At 42.9% G+C, this 16,208-nt stretch overlaps 1 protein-coding gene across 4 annotated transcripts in view; it reads right to left on the reverse strand.

Moving 5' to 3' along the window:
• CHD7 (chromodomain helicase DNA binding protein 7) overlaps positions 1–16,208 on the reverse strand; it is a 201,044-nt gene that overhangs the window by 133,986 nt on the left and 50,850 nt on the right. For all 4 annotated transcript variants that reach the window (XM_055126360.1, XM_055126357.1, XM_055126359.1 and 1 more), the window contains exon 2: positions 1,108–2,946. In XM_055126360.1, the coding sequence (XP_054982335.1) occupies positions 1,108–2,772 (1,665 nt within the window). In that variant the 5' untranslated portion in view covers positions 2,773–2,946. The remainder of the gene's footprint in view (positions 1–1,107; positions 2,947–16,208) is intronic.

Raw genomic sequence — 16,208 nt, forward strand, 5'->3', positions numbered from 1 at the left:
ATATGTACATATATTTTTAATAGCACTCAGAATAATCTACACATATAAGTATTAATCTGTACATATAAACATTACTTCTTCAAATCTAGAGTATACACCAACATATAATGGAAATATCTTTGTAAATATTAAAACTTAAAACTTAAATATGTCCAAAAATAAATTCTGTAGGATGACAAATGCCAAATTAAAAAAAGGAAGACTTTTTGAGTCAGAAGAAGGGACAGAGACAGAAGGATCTCTCTGATATATAGGAGTTACAGATACAGAGTAAGAGAGCAACAAATGGCCCAAGGCAACAGAACTGGTCCACAAAAGTGAACTAGTTTGAGGGGGGAGGGCAGTGAGAGGAGTGAGTGCATTTTTGAACCCTTGGAAGAGGAAAGCGGGTACTCTGGTGTTGGAATGATCAATACGTGAAACCATCATTAATAGTACTGTAAATCACAGTAACTCAATAAGGATTTAAAAAAAAAAAAGACATCTGCTTTAGTGTTTGGTGCCCAAATCCCTTGGAAAACAAATAATTTCTATAAACTGTTTGTTGTGATTATCCAGTTTTTTTTAACTTTGCACTAACATGCATCCGCTGCAAAATAAATATCACAGAAGACTACACTGCAGCTTCCCAAGGAAAAATACTATAACTTGTTTAAAAAGGTGGGAGGGGCTGTCACCAGTACATAAAACTTTGCTGGAAACCAGGTTTCAGGCTATTTTTTCAAACTGAGGGTAAAAGAAAAAGAAGAGGGAAAAAGAGCTGGAGAGAAAAAAAATTATTTTAAGCCCTGTGTCCACCTTCCAGCTGCTGGCAGTGGACCTGACTGCACGGACCCCCTCTAACTGGCTATGCACTCTTAGCACCTAGCACACTCCCCGGGGCAGAAAGGTACAAGACTTCCTGAACTTGCAAGTAAATAACTAAACCACTGAGACGCTCGATTAAGGATATTAAGAAAGAAAAGCAAAAGCTTCTGGGGCAGGATACAAGACAAAAATTCAGTCAGTCATAATGCCAACGCTTCTCTCGAGTCAACAGAAAACTTCAACGAGCTTCGCCACGCTGCGTTTCGTGCTGCAAGGCAAGCGGGCTGCGCATCCCCTTACCTGAGGCACAGGCACTTTCTGCGGGGTGTTCTGGGGTGATGGGTGGAGCTGTGCCCAAGGCTGGTGATGCGGGTGTGGGGGTGAAGACTGGTGGTGCAAGCCCGGGTGGGGCTGCATCGGAGGGCAGGTTGGCAACTGCTGGAAAGACGGCTGCTGCCCGGGGTGCTGCTGGCCAGGCCGCAGTCGGTCCTGGAGCGCCTGTGGGTCTGCAAGGCCGACACCAGGACAGCCATTTGGTCTCATGTGCCCGGCCAGCTCCCGCGGTGCTGAGGACATGCCCATAAATGGCCGCGACGGCTGCAGGTTTCTGGGGCCCATATTCCTCTGTCCAATTCCCATGGCACCCGGGGGCTGGTGAGACGGCTGAGGGTGGGGCATATTTGGATAACTGCCAACTTCCATTGGTATCCCAGCACTCCCGGGCCTGACTTGCGGAGGAGGAGTACCTGCCGGGTTACTCATTGCTTTCATGGGTGACATGGGAGGTGGAGAGGCATAAGTTCCCTGAGGCTGTGAAGGATGCATAGTTTGTGTGTTCATTTGGTTAACTGAGCCACTGGGGTGGATGGGCTGCTGGTGCATTAGTCCTTGACCACTGCTTGATGGGAACCCTACAGCGTTGGGGTATCTTGGTACGGACTGATTCATTGGAGTATTGTTTGTAAGGCCTAAATTTTGATTCATCCCTGTATTGTTAACTAATCCCTGATTTAGGTTACTGTAAGGATATCGAGAATACTGCCCTGAGTTGTTTATAGTAGGTGAGGGGACCGTCTGGCTCCGAGAGCTAAAGGTAAGGGTCTGCGGCCTCACGGCCCCCTGCTGAGGAGGATTTGGGGAGAATCTGGGGCTGTGGGCGACTGATTCTCCGTGGAGAGCAGTAGGGGGGTGGTGGTGGAACTGCTGCACTGAGTGACGCAGGGAAGGCGCCATGCTGGGGCTCTGCGGGGGCACGTGGGACAGGTGGCCAGGTCCTGAGGTGGCAATGAAAGGGTTTCCCTGACTGAGGCCCTCCTGGCCTTGGGAAAACTGGCCCATCCTCTGCTGCGGCTGGCCGTGCTGCTGCATGGAGAAATCCCCGCGCGCCATGTAGCCGCCCATCTGCTGCATGTGCTGAGGGTGGCCCTGGGCGGGGGGCCCCGACGGCGCGGGCTGGGGCTGCTGTGGAGGGGGCGGCGGCTGCTGCTGGTACGGGGCTCGTATCTGGTCCGGCACCTGCACAGCCCGGGGGCCCCACAGGGAGCCACTGTCCACGAAGGACTGCCCGTGCCTCTCGTTCGGCATGCCAGGGTACACTCCCATCTGACCGCCGCCACTGCCGCCGTGAGGGACTTGAGGGACGGGAGGGGTGTGGTACTGCGAGTGAGGAGACGCCAGGCCATTCCCAGGGGCATTACTCATCATTCTGTTCGGCTGATCCATCAGATGCATCTTTTGTTCGTACTGATTATAGTGATCGAAATGGGTCAGCTTCGTTTGATTCTGATTAGGAGAGGGGTGATGAAGGGACGGCTGTAAGGAGGCAAAGCCTTGGTCCATCGGCATTTGCTGACCCATGGGATTCACTGGATTTTCAGGGTAACCACATTCTCCAAGGCCTTCAAGACCTTCGCTGAAAATATTCCCATCCTCGCCAAAGAGACTCATCATTCCTGGATCCGCCATCTTCTTCTAACACACAGCTCCTCCAAACTACAGCTCGGGAGCTTGTCTGTGCTTCACTTCACTGAGGTGTTTGTCCTCAAAGCCTATAATCCTGAACTAATCTTCTTCATGTCATTCCATATTTCTTTAATTCTCCTGGACCCTGCAGTGTCAGGCAAAGTCTGGATACAGGTCCTAGAAGGGAGTGGGAGGTAGGGAGGGAAAGGGAAGAAAACAAAGAATTAGGAACAAGTGATAAAAATGGCCAGTATTTTATACATTTGAATTCGGCTTCCATCAACAATACTAATCTAGACCCCATGCTGAGCTGTATTTTATAAATCTAGTTCACTTTAAGAGAAACTCATTAGCTTCTACCAGAAGCATTATTATGATCGGTTACTTAGAAAGCAAGCAAAACACTAACCTTAACCTGAAATTAATCCATTCACTACACTTCCTAGCATTCCATTCTTGGATGGAACAGAACAAAAGAACACAACATGAAGCAGCAGCAGCTGCCACAGCAGGCAAGCAGATGTATGAATATAGCCAAGCAGCCCATCTGCTGAACTAAAGCCCTGGAAATGCTCTGGTTACCAACAGCCAGCCCCTAACCTTATTCCCCTGAGCGGTGTAATCAGATGAGCAGCCGCAGCACCAAGGGCTGTGAAAAGCTCAACCCAGTTAAACTGACTAGCAGATTAGACAAACACCAAAACAAGGCATTTCTTATAAGTTAGTCACTTCTTAATAAAACAGTTGTATGCACAGCCCACGTACAACTACGGAACAGCAACAGAGACACCGAACAAGACCACGTCCATCACCATGTTGGAAAGATAGCTTGCGAACAATATGACAATGACATGATTTCAGGAGGTGTAGACGATGACCGGAAGAAAAGTGTTCGCTCCCTGAAAGGATCACTTTTCCTGTGGCTCTGGGCCCTCTGTTCCCAGCGGGTGCTGGTGGCAGCACAAGCCCAACCCCAGGTTCAAGACCCGCCAGGGGCATTGGGCCCATGACCACGCGAGTGCCTTTTGCGTGGACGACCAAGGCCACTCTCACTGGCAGGAAGAGAACCCCCGTCGGTCAGGCCCATGCAGCCCTCACCCTGGCCTGAACCTCTTTCAGGACGAGGCAGCTCCGGACCAGGCAGGGAGAGTGGGCACGCACACCCACGAGCATCCGGGCTGAGAGCACAGCACACCCGGGAAGCTACCCAACGTTCCTAAGAGATTCCGTGTCCGATGAAAATAACCCACTTCAATAATGAAGAAGGTTTCAACAAGCAAAACCCGGAAAGTGTTTTTTGTTGTTGTTCAATGCTAATTAAATCAACAGCCTAATAAAGAACTAATTCACATAGGAAAAATGTATGAAATCTAAAACATCTTAGGAATTTAACTCATCCCACCCCGTCATCTTTAATAAGCACATTAAAGTATTGCATGATTCTGACCAACTTGGGAAAAAAAAAACAGTATCTTGTTGAAGAATTTTCAGTTATAAACAAGCTCAGTCACAAACTCTACGGACACACACTTCTATGTGTGCTTGGGAATGAACAATGGGTCAGGAGCAGCCAGCAAGACCGAGAACTTACCAGTCAGACAGATAAGAGTTCAATTTCCACCTGCCCTGCTCTAACACATTCCTAACAAGAAGAGAAATTTGCTTGCAGAAAATGTAAACAACATTCCTGTTCCCTGTCAGAACTACCGACATAACACCTGAGAGGGTCCTCAGGTCTGCAGTTTTCAGGTGACAGCTGTCAGCTAAAGTCACAGGTCTCCTCACTCTACCGCTAACTGCCATGAATTTTCTCATCTACTTTCCCCAAAAAAAGAGAGGTCAGAGGGGGGCAAAATAAGGTGAGCATGAAAGCCAGTTTATTTATAGACAACCTGCTTTACTACACAACTACTTCCAAGTCCAAAATAAGGGGAAGTAGAAATCTTCAATGCCACATGAAACAAATATTTTTATAAATTGAATTTACTCCCCAAAAGCCTGAGCAGTCAGTCTTCATTTATTCAAAGCTCATTCTAGCTTTCAAGGAAATAAATATTGAAATGGACTTGATAATAGCTTAAACCAGCCGTGCAGACTAACCACTTACCAAAATAACCTTTTAAATTAGTTTAAGGATAAAATAATGTCTACTTATATGTCCTGGGTGGCTTTCTTTTATAGAATAACAACTTCATTCTCCAGAGCCTATCACACGTCTCTGGAGAAAATACTCCTGACTGAATGGGGCTTCCAGGCAGCTAGCTGGGAGGCAGGCAGGGGCCCAAGGAGAGAGAACCCAGCAGGAGGAAGGCAAAGGGAGAAGCAGTGATGGGTGGGTGCGAAGCGGAGCAGAAAGGAAAGGACTTCCCTACAGCCTTGAGAGGGACAAAACTGAACACTCTTTGAGCAACCCGGCCTGACACGTGTGGACTTCCACTTCCTTACCCCTTCCCACCGAGAGTGACTTTCCTGTCCCATGAAAAACAAGAGCATTATATGTTATCAATAAGCATGTCACCCACCACAACTGTGACCACACTCAGGTGGGCTGGACAAGGAAGCTCAGAAACTACAGCTTCCGTCTGTCATTAGTGGCTGCTCACACCTGGGGCTGCTCAGAGTCCCTCCCCACCCCCCAAGCTTGTCTTTTGCCCCCGTTCTGACCTCAAAGCTTGGCTGGCGACTAAGCTAGGAATCCATCTGCTGGTAGCAGGATTTCATATTTCTGATTTGAGCTAATCCAATTAATTTATTTTGGTCCTTTTTAAATTTGATCAAGACCATTTGAATACGCACTTCCCCAAGCCACAGCTGCAACATATGATTTTGTTTCTATCAAAGACATTCATTTACAACTCCTTTTTGTCCTCCTCTCCAAACGCAATATCTACATTTCCTAAGTCTATGTCTGCACTACTCAAAAAGTCACCAAATCAGAGCTGTATGATTTCAATTTTCTAGTGGCCACCTTAAAAAAAATAACCCCAAGACTGAATTTCAGTCCATTTTTATTTAACTCAGTATAAGTAAAGAACTACCATGTCAACATGAAATAATAAAGAATGAGCTCAATAGGTTTTGGTGCTGAGTCTTTGAAACCCAGTATGTGGATCACACTGGAAAAGCAGCTCTGTTGCTACTGGCCATAAACACGCACACAAAAGTGGTAACTCTCCTACTGGGCAGCACAGCGCGACACAATTCAAACAAACAAGTACTAGTTACCAAGCAGTTCTCATAAATCTTCATAGGTAATAAGAACTCAGGTAGTATCGACATTCGATTTGGCTTTCAATAAAAATCAAGCGGACAGAGACAGCACAGGAGTCAAGGCTCCTGCTCTGCACGGGCTCGGCCCTGGCCCATAACCTGCTCCACAGGCATCCCCGCCCCTCACCATCCTCAAGGAACGGCCCTAAGGCCCCCCAAGCACCACCAGGCTGGTCTGGGTCATCCCTGACACAGGGCCCAGCAGCTCCACACTCTGGGACCCTGCACCGAGTTGGCTGAGAATCACTGGGGGCAATCCCCACTTGATGGAATTGGATTTTTTCATAATTCATTAATTTTTCAAATATAAGTCATATTTATTCAAAATATATTTACTGAACATCTACTATGATCTAGTCACTATTCTAAGTATAGAGATAAAAAGGGAATAGAAACCAATAAAACTGCCAGGAACGTAACTCCATAGCGAAGCACATGCCTTGAGACCTGGGTTCAATCTCTGGAAACACAGAAAATAATAATAATAAATTTCCTCTTGTCCTTATGGAGTCTTCATTCATACACACACACACACACACACACACACACACATACATATGTATATATAATGAAACTTAAATAAGAATCAAGATTCAAATGGGAGACTAACACCCAAGAATAGTGGAGATAAGTACCAAGAGGTTTTCTCCACAGCTTGGAAGCCGGCCTCACATGTCAGGGGAAAAGGCAGCTCAAATAGAGAAGGGAACACCAGGTAAAGGGTGTCTGGAGGACGCGCTCGGGATGGGAGATGCGTGCTGGAAGTAGACTATAGATCGATCATGATGACCACTCAATACCTCGACTGCAAACCACAACACCCAAACAGAGAGAGAGAACAAAAGGGAATGCCCTTCCACAGAAGTGAGGAGGTGGGCTGGGGTCAGTGGTGGAGAATGGGCACTGGTGGAGGGATGGGTACTCGAGCATTGTATGACTGAAACAGAAGCACAAAAGTTTGTAAGTCTGTAACTGTACTTCATGGGGATTCACTAATAAAAAAAAAAATCAAGATTCATAAATTACATTAGAAACTATTTAAAAGGCCATGCTACAAAATATTTCTAGGTAATTTATGATAACAAGTTTTTCAGTCGTGTGTAACATATAATAAATTGTACAGACACATATAACAAATGCATAGTATCGTTCCAATTTTAGTATATGTGCTGCCAAAGCGAGCACACAAACGCATAGTAAAAGGCCAGAGAGATAGTAGAGAGATTAGGATGCTTGCCTTGCACTCAGCCTACTCAGATTCAATCCCCAAAATGGTATAGGGTGCCCTGGGTGATTCATGAGTACTGGTCCAGGAGTAATCCCTGGGTACTATTAGGTATGGCCTTAAAAACAAAAAAAAATCTAAGCAAGCTAAGTTTATGCTCAGTGTTCCACTGGGAAGAGGAGAACACTTTTAGATGGTGCATTTGTTGGGGGAGCAGGGAGGCAGCTCAACACACAGTCAACACTGTGGCGACCCACCGCAAGGCCCACTGGGAACACTGTCAAGTGGCTAAGCACTTTGGAGATTTTCTAATCCAAAGCCTCTTACTTTAACAGATGAGAAAACCCTTATTTTTATAGACAGAAGAGTAAATCTACAGAACATGTTCACAACAAACAGTTCCCAAAGACAAAACAGAAATGTACAGATGAAATGGCAGCTTTCTTAGGGATGAGAACAAAATATTAAAGACCTAAACTGGTTTTATTTTATTCAGAGAAATAACACTAACATACTCAGTGAGAACACCCTACAGAAGAGCTTCTTCTAAAAATAAAAAATTTTTTTAGACATTTTATCTATAACTGTAGGGGAAAAGCATATATTAGTACCAAATTCATACCTTAGCTAGCTTTATTGAGTATAAACAGATGGAAAAATAGCAGATCATAAGTATTTCTTGAATGAGGCCCTGGGTTAGATTCCTACCTCACATAACCTCCACTCAAATAAGGCAGATTACACACACATACACGTACACACACACAGCCAGCACATAGAAAAGCAAGAACGAAAGCAAAGATTCAAGAAATTGTGTAATACATTAATATTTGGAAGTGAATGCATGAACATCCTAGACTTAGGGAAAAAATGCCTAATTCCTGCACTCTTCTCAAAGTTGGCTGAAATTTGTACAGTCAAGCTTTTATTTGGTATCAGAGGCAGAAGAACACAAAACACCTTTCAAGTGCAAAATAGTTCCTGTAGCTCAACAATCTTTTACCCAACTAAGGAGACTATCATCCCAATGAAAGATTTTTCACAGGTATCCAACACAAGTGAGTAAGTGTTGAGTAAAAGAATAGCTGCATTTAGAAGCTGAAGACTATTTTATGGTTATACAGCCTAATTTGTACTTTTCTTTTTAATTTCTCTCCTTCACCTCTAAAGAGTCAGGGGTATACAATGTTTTGAATCATGAAAATGATTTCGGGGACTGGGTCAGGCATGCTTCAGCATTTCTAAGTAAATATCTAGCAAAAAAGTTCCCAAACTTCTCTGGCCTACCACTCCCTTTTCATAAAAGAATTATTCAGTGTCACCCTGGAAATCTGTTACGAGAAGAAGCAGAAAACACCTTCCAATGCACCTGAAGGTACCACAACCCTACGCCCCTCACAAGATGGTTCCAGCAATCCCCCTGGGTAGTACCACCTACTCTGGAAACACAGGTCTAGCAGATAGAAAAACAGAAGACCATCTACACAAGAGCAAGAATCCACAGAGGACAAGTTAACATACAAGGATCAAAGAGCTGGTGAGCTTCTGTTTAAACTGCAATTTCTCTCAGCAACATCAGTGATGTTCGACCTTTTTCACCTGCAGGTAAGCGCCAGGACACAGACTGGCAGTTGGGAAGCCACAGAGCTGAATCATCAAGTCCACGGGATTAATGATGGGCAGAATCACCAATGGTCCTCAAAGGCCACAAGGGAAAAAGGAAACTGCAGACAGGCGCACTGCTGCAGAAGAAACAGGGCATCAACCCAGGTGATAAGGCCCCAGACGAAGAGAAAGGAATGCCTCAGTGCACCCTCAGTCAGGCCTGTGCTGCTGCCCTTCCTGAACACGCTGACCACACTTACTCCTCATCAGTATGCTTGGACAGTGCCCCCGTGACTGCTGCCCCACACCGCAGCCACAAGCCACATGTTGCTACGTAAATTAACTGAAATTAAATAAAATTTCCAATTCAGTTGCTCAGTCACACGAGCAAAATTTCAAGTGTTGGAGAGGCACATGTAGCTGGCAGTTACTGTGAATATATGGACACAACAGTGCATACATGAACATTTCCATCCCTGCAGAAGACACTACAGAAAGCATTGCATTTTCTTCGTCGACACCATTTTCAGATGAACACCTAATAGTAGCACCTGTACTTGGATGACATAAAATATAGTTTTCATACTACACCCATAATAAAATTTATAATATTCCTTCCATATATTCTATTTTATGTTAACTGATTATACTTTCAACCTATGAAATTTCTCCCTTAGGTATTATCTCCCAATACAGATTTGTAATTATTAATATTCTGATTATGTTAGGACTAATTATCAACTACACAAAATTCAGAAACTTGGGAATAAGTTAAAAATATCACTTATATCACCATTGCCCTTTAATTCTTTCAAGTTTAATTTTTAAAATCAATAAATTATACATATGTTATATGTAATATATATATATGGACTCTTTTTCTAGTGGCTCTGTGCATTCTTCTATTTATTGTAGTTTAGGTAACAGGGTTACAAAAGTGTTTTAAGTTTATGGTATTTGGGTCCAAAGTTACCACACACCTCTGGCACCAAAGTATCCATGACCTTCCACCTCTGATCCTATGACACCTCTGGCCCAGACTTCTTTACAGCCCATCCCCCTATCTGTGTATTTTATCCAAGGGAAAGGAAAGAAGAAAAGCACACCAATCATTATTCTCATGACGGTGTCTCCATCCAGCCCTTTGATCCAATAAAATGATGAGAAATAACCCTTAACAGACTCCGATTTTAAAAAAAAAATTGAACAAAACAGGTATGACCCCTGTCCTGCACAGTTTCCTGGCCTAATAAATGCCTACTGAATCTCCAGCACACCCAACCCATCAACCAAACTACACCCATAATAAAATTTACAATATTCTTTTTATATATTCTATTTTATGTTAATTGACTATACATTCGACCTATGAAATTCCACTCTGCCTCTGCAGTACTCCTAGTCTACCTCCTCCTCCTCTCCATTCTACCTTGGAAGCAGTCAAAGCCTTAGAGTTTAGCGACGAACAAAACACTGGTGATCTGACTAGTTCTTCCAAGTACTATCGCCAAACATTTCACACAGCTGGTCTGAATAAACTAAAATGTAAAATACAACGTGTATCTTCACTGATTAAATTCCTAAAAGGACTTTTTATAGGTTCCAGAATCAAGCCGATGCTCTAAAAAAAAAAGGTCAAAGGCAATGTCGAGCTCTGTAGTCTCACCTCCCAAGAGTCTTTCTGTGAACAATTCACAAATACCACAACTGTCGACCACAGCCAGTTTACTAACAAGCATCCGTAGGTTTCTTCACATCTGCCTTCAACCCCTCTCTGTATGATCCGGCCCTGTCTCTGCTCGGTCCCTTTATTACCACATCTCAAGGAAGCTTGCTGGCCCTCAGTCCTCCCATTATTGGGCTGAACTTGAAGCACTTCCCTCCTTCTTGGGCTGAATTGGAATCCGAGTTAAGAGCTACTAATTTCCAAGAACATTAGCGTTCGTGTCTATTTGCTTCCCTCCCTGAAGACTAGGGTCTACATCCTGGTGCCACCAGCACACCTGGCTGCTCTCAAGATATGCAAAATCTTGGGCCCACCCGAGACTGCCTTAGAATCTGCAGCCTGTGATGCCTGTCACAGAGAAACTGAGAAAGTTTGGGAAGTCCTACTTTCAGATATTGAGCTCTTTTTGAACTCTAATTTTGACCTCCCCTCAAATACTGTGAGAAGGAACAATCAACAACAAATGAGTCCTGACCCCAAGAATTACAAAGCTACCCCATCTTATGCCAAATCCAAAGAATTATGACTAGCCCTTAATGACAACTTTTAATGGTTTGCTGAGAGTGGTCATCTAAAAGTTCTTCTAAATCTTAAAGGTAAGTCCATCTGCTTGTCAATCATCTCAGAATGTTTATTTTTTTAAATGCAGTTAGCATTAATAGCAAATGCTATCTTACATAACATGTTATTTCACAGGCTTCTTGCAGAAATCGTTCAGTTATTTCTACATAACTTTGAAGAGTCAGGCTAGTCTGGACTGCCTTTCAGATAGAGATAAGTTTTTTCCTACATATGACTGCAGGGGCTAGTAGTTTACTAGGAAACTAGTGCAACAGCACTTGGTTTACATTCTCAATAAAACTAGCTAAGAGATGAGTTCAGTGCTAATAGATGCTTATTTCTAAAGTTATAGGAAGAATGACAAAACTGTTTTTTGAAAATAAAATTCTTCTACTGGGTGACCTCACCAAGTATTTTAGTGCTAATTCTCTGAATAAAATGCACTGCATGGACACAGTACTAATTTTTTTCCTCCAAACTGGTCCTAAGGTGCTTACTGTCCTGTATATAAGTTGTGTTCATTATAATACAAGAATCACAGAACTCAGTGTCTTTTAGAGAATAACCTTTACACCCTGCAATTAAACACTGAAATAGGGGCTGGAGCGATAGCACAGCGGGTAGGGCATTTGCCTTGCATGCGGCCAACCCAGGTTCGAATCCCAGCATCCCATATGGTCACCTGAGCACCGCCAGGGGTAATTCCTGAATGTAGAGCCAGGAGTAACCCCTGTGCATTGCTGGGTGTGACCCAAAAAGAAAAAAAAAAACATTGAAATATAACCCTCTGGAGGTAACTCCTTCAAATACTAAGTGCAACAGAAGGTGGCCAGCAGGCAGCTGACTGCTCCAGCCGCCAACAGGCAGTAGAAAAATACACACATGGTGGTCTCCCGTACAAAGCCAGGCATGTCCCAGCAACAGACCAACATTCTAGTAACACCTAAAATGCTCACTGTACTATGTAGCAGAGGAGAAATAAGGCCAAAATCTATACCAACATCTCTAAGTATGTAAATAAGGCATATCTACATAAAAATATATGTAGCTCACATTTGTCTCATGTCATCCTAGTTTTAGGATGGGGAGGCAAATGAAGAGAGGATCCAAAGGTAAGTGAAAGGGGCTCTCCTGGTTTGGTGTTTAGCAGACCATGAATGATCTCAAACCTGAGGGGGCCTGGGGATCTTTCACCCAAAGCATGCGTGCGCTCTAGCCCTTTGGCTCGTCTTTTTGCCCTTTCCTCTTTTTCTGATTTTCATTAGTTTCCAGTATTATAGATTTCCGCTTAACACCTCTACATGTGTACAGGACTTGCTACCCACCAGTGAGTGAAGTTCAGCGCCAACCACCACTAAAAAGAACCTTCCTATTACTCAAACCTTCCTCCCTCCTTTCTCTGTGCTAACCACCACAGTGTTTGCCAAATCCAGGCATTAGTTTTGTTTTTTTCTGTAAGTGCACATATTTTCATAATTTATGTGGGATGGATAAAAACTTCAAAATTGTGATTAGGGGCCAGAGCAATAGTAGAGCAGGTAAGGTCATAGAAAACTGAGGCTTGATCCCCAGCAACAGGTATGATCCCCTGAGCCCTGCCAGGAGTAATCCCGGAGCACCGTTGAGTGTGGCCCAAATCTTCCATCCATCCCCCAAATCATATATTTAAGAATTGAATTAGTGGAAATCATACAGATGTTGATTCATAACCATCACACCCAAAATCAATGTTATTTAAAATATTTTAATAAAAGCAAGGAACGTTTTACTACTTTGAATTAAAAATTAATTCAAAGCACCTGCCAAAGACATTTATATAGTGTAGTCACTAAGGAGCAATATAAAGTAAGTTGGTGAAGTCTAGTTTGTCTTGTATAAACTATCCTTATAGTTTTATACAAGCAAAATTTGGTTAGCCTATACAAATGACACCTGTTAGCCTAATTGTTTTAAACTGCCATTTGAAGTTATGTTTTCTCACTTAACCTGGACCGATTTCAAGTGACTAAATTTAAACCCACAACTTCGGGTTGATGTCAAGCTTATCAAAAGTGAGTCCAGAGTGACAGAGGGTGGGCACAGAGGGTAGGGCACTTCCCAGGCAGGCAGCCGACCGAGGTTCCATCTGGTTTGATCGCTGGCATCCCACGTGTTCTCCAGAGCACCACTAGGAGTAATTGCTGAGCTCCTGAATGCGGAGCCAGGAGGAACCGCTAAGCATCACTGGGTGTGGCCCAAAAACAAAAACAAAGTAAGCCTAGGAGGGAATAAAGAAGCTACTTGAGGCGACACTTGGTCAAGGGATCACAAACTCCTAGAAAGCCGGCGCTGAGTCCGAGAGGGTGCCAAAATGGGACGAGGACAACATGCGGGGGGAGTGAGAGAGGGTGCTTAACAGTCAACTGACTACTTTTGTGAGAACCCTGTACGGTCACCAAGGTTGTCACTCAGTAACTGATCTGGCGATTTTCTGCATTCAGTTAAATTTTACTAAGTTCTAGGAAACTTGGGGCAAGAGACTGTAAGGCACTTGCATCGCACACGGATGATCCCCGACGCCTGATACAGTCCCTGAGCCCAGCAGTTCCCTGAGTGCATCCAGGAGTAAGCCCCGGGCGCAGCAAAGTGTGGCCCCAAAACAAAAACAAACAAAAACAAAGTTCTAGGAAGCTGAAAAGGAGATCTTTCCTCATATTCTAGGGAGTTTTAGACCCTACTGAATGCTGCCTGGTTTGAAACCCAGAGAGAGAAAGGATGAAGTCTTCTTTGATACACACCACTAACATTCTTTCCTTAGAAAAGAAAAAAAAACAAAAAATGCACCCCAAAACTTGGGCAACACCACAGCTCAAAATAATTTTCTCTGCCAGAGCAGAGCAAAGTGATGAGAAAGTAGCCTTATCCATCATGAATAAGCCTGAGCACAGAAACAAGACAAGCCCTCTGTAACAGGACACCTCGTCTGTCACGGGGCAGAGGTCACAAAGGCTGAAGCACTGTCTGAGATGCCACTTCATGCAAAAAAGAAACAGACAGGAATTACAAAATTTAGAATTTCATATTTTAAACTATTTAAATTTTTTGTCAAGGGAAAAAGCCAACATTAAAAGTAACAGAACTATAGAAGACTTGAGTAAGTCTTCAGTAAAGTATTGAAGAAGGTTTTCAGAAAAATGCACAGTCCCCAAAAAGGCAAATTCTACAGGAAAAGAAGATGGAAAACAAATGTAACTTATTCAGCAACTACACTACTACATTTCTACCTCAAATAAATTATATTTTACAGAGGAAATCAGATTAAGGCAGAAATATACATTTTGCACCCATTGTTTCTTAATCATTTTATTTATTACAAACTTGGAACCACCTTTTCTGTACACATATTCATCAAAAATGCAAGTAGATTCTGTAACCACGCCACAATCCCAACTATTTGATAGGGTAGAGCGATAGATAGTACAACAGGTAGAGGGCTTGCCTTGCATGCAGTCAACCCACACCTAAGGTGATGCCTGAGTCCACCAGCAATAATCCCTAAGGGCAGAGTCAGGAGTAAGCACTGAGCACTGCCAGGTGTGGCCCCCAAAAACAAAATAATAGTAACAACAATAACAACAATCCTCCCCACACCGAAAAACCCTAATAGAACTATTATGTTAAAAAAAAAAAAAAAACCCAAAAACCTGGGGCTGGAGCGATAGCACAGCGGGTAGGGCGTTTGCCTTGCATGCAGCCGACCCGGGTTTGAATCCCAGCATCCCATATGGTCCCCTGAGCACCGCCAGGAGTAATTCCTGAGTGTAGAACCAGGAGTAACCCCTGTGCATCGCCAGGTGTGACCCAAAAAGAAAAAAAAAAAAAAACACCTATTATATATCATTATTATAACCAAATAAATGGCTATTGCTAATCAAAGATTTCAATTACATGCAATTAAATTATGCCATATATCTTTTAGCCAAAATGTCTTCATTCACACTAGTATATGATAAAAAAAAAAGTCTAATTCATAGACTCCATATATTTAACTGTATTATCTTAAATCCACAGCAAAGATTTAACTATAAACTGGCCCCTCCACTCATTACCCAGATATCTTCTGAATTTTCTCTCCCTAATTAGCTTTGCACTGCGGGGAAACTGCCCTTTATACTACTCTAAGTAAATTAATTCATAAGCCAAATTTATGTCATTCAAAGCTGACTGTCATGACCTGCCTCTGCCTCACATAAATCACCTAACAAATCATTCAACTAACCAATTCTAATTTCCAGGAGGTTTTACAAGAATGCACCCGATTCCTAGCATTAGGATAGCATCCTACCTTGCAGGAAAGCTTTCTATTTCATTTTAAATGGGTTCTTACATATGTAGTTATAAATTTCTACACTGTGTCCATTTTGATTGCAGATCAGTACTAAGTTCTCTACAAGTTAACAAGTTAAAATGACTCTAAGAAAAGGGAAAGTGAGAAAATGAGATACTACCAGACATTTGTTTCGCATAATGAGGCTGATCAAGATAATTTAAGGCTACCAATTGAAACCTTATAATTGAATTTTGTATTTGGTTTAATCAAAGAATACAAAAAAAGAAGATGCTTAACTTTAAAATACAGAGTTTACTAAGGCCTCCAAGAACTGTACCCATCCTCCTCCATACTAAGATTTTTAATGAGTTTAATTACTATACATCACCGGATAATAAATTGTGATTCAGATAATGTAATCTAAATAATCCTTATCTTTGATAGCATTTACATCACATTATATATGTATATATATATCCACATTTTACAAGTTTGCTTCCTGATATTTATTACAACTCTATACTAAATTTTCTACTTCATGCTCAATTCTCAGAGATGATGTGATATATTCACAACTTTTTCTATAAAATCTGAATAATATAATTAAGGCTTCTAATCATGCTACTGAGAGGGTCTAGCCACTTTTAAAGCCACCTGGCAATGAGCAGGCCTTAAATTGTCTAAAACAAGTTCTTCCAACTTCATCTAAAAGGAGGCTGGAGCGATAGCACAGCAGGTAGGGC

Source organism: Sorex araneus, chromosome 2 (assembly GCF_027595985.1).
Source record: "Sorex araneus isolate mSorAra2 chromosome 2, mSorAra2.pri, whole genome shotgun sequence".
Taxonomy (NCBI): Eukaryota; Metazoa; Chordata; class Mammalia; order Eulipotyphla; family Soricidae; genus Sorex; species Sorex araneus.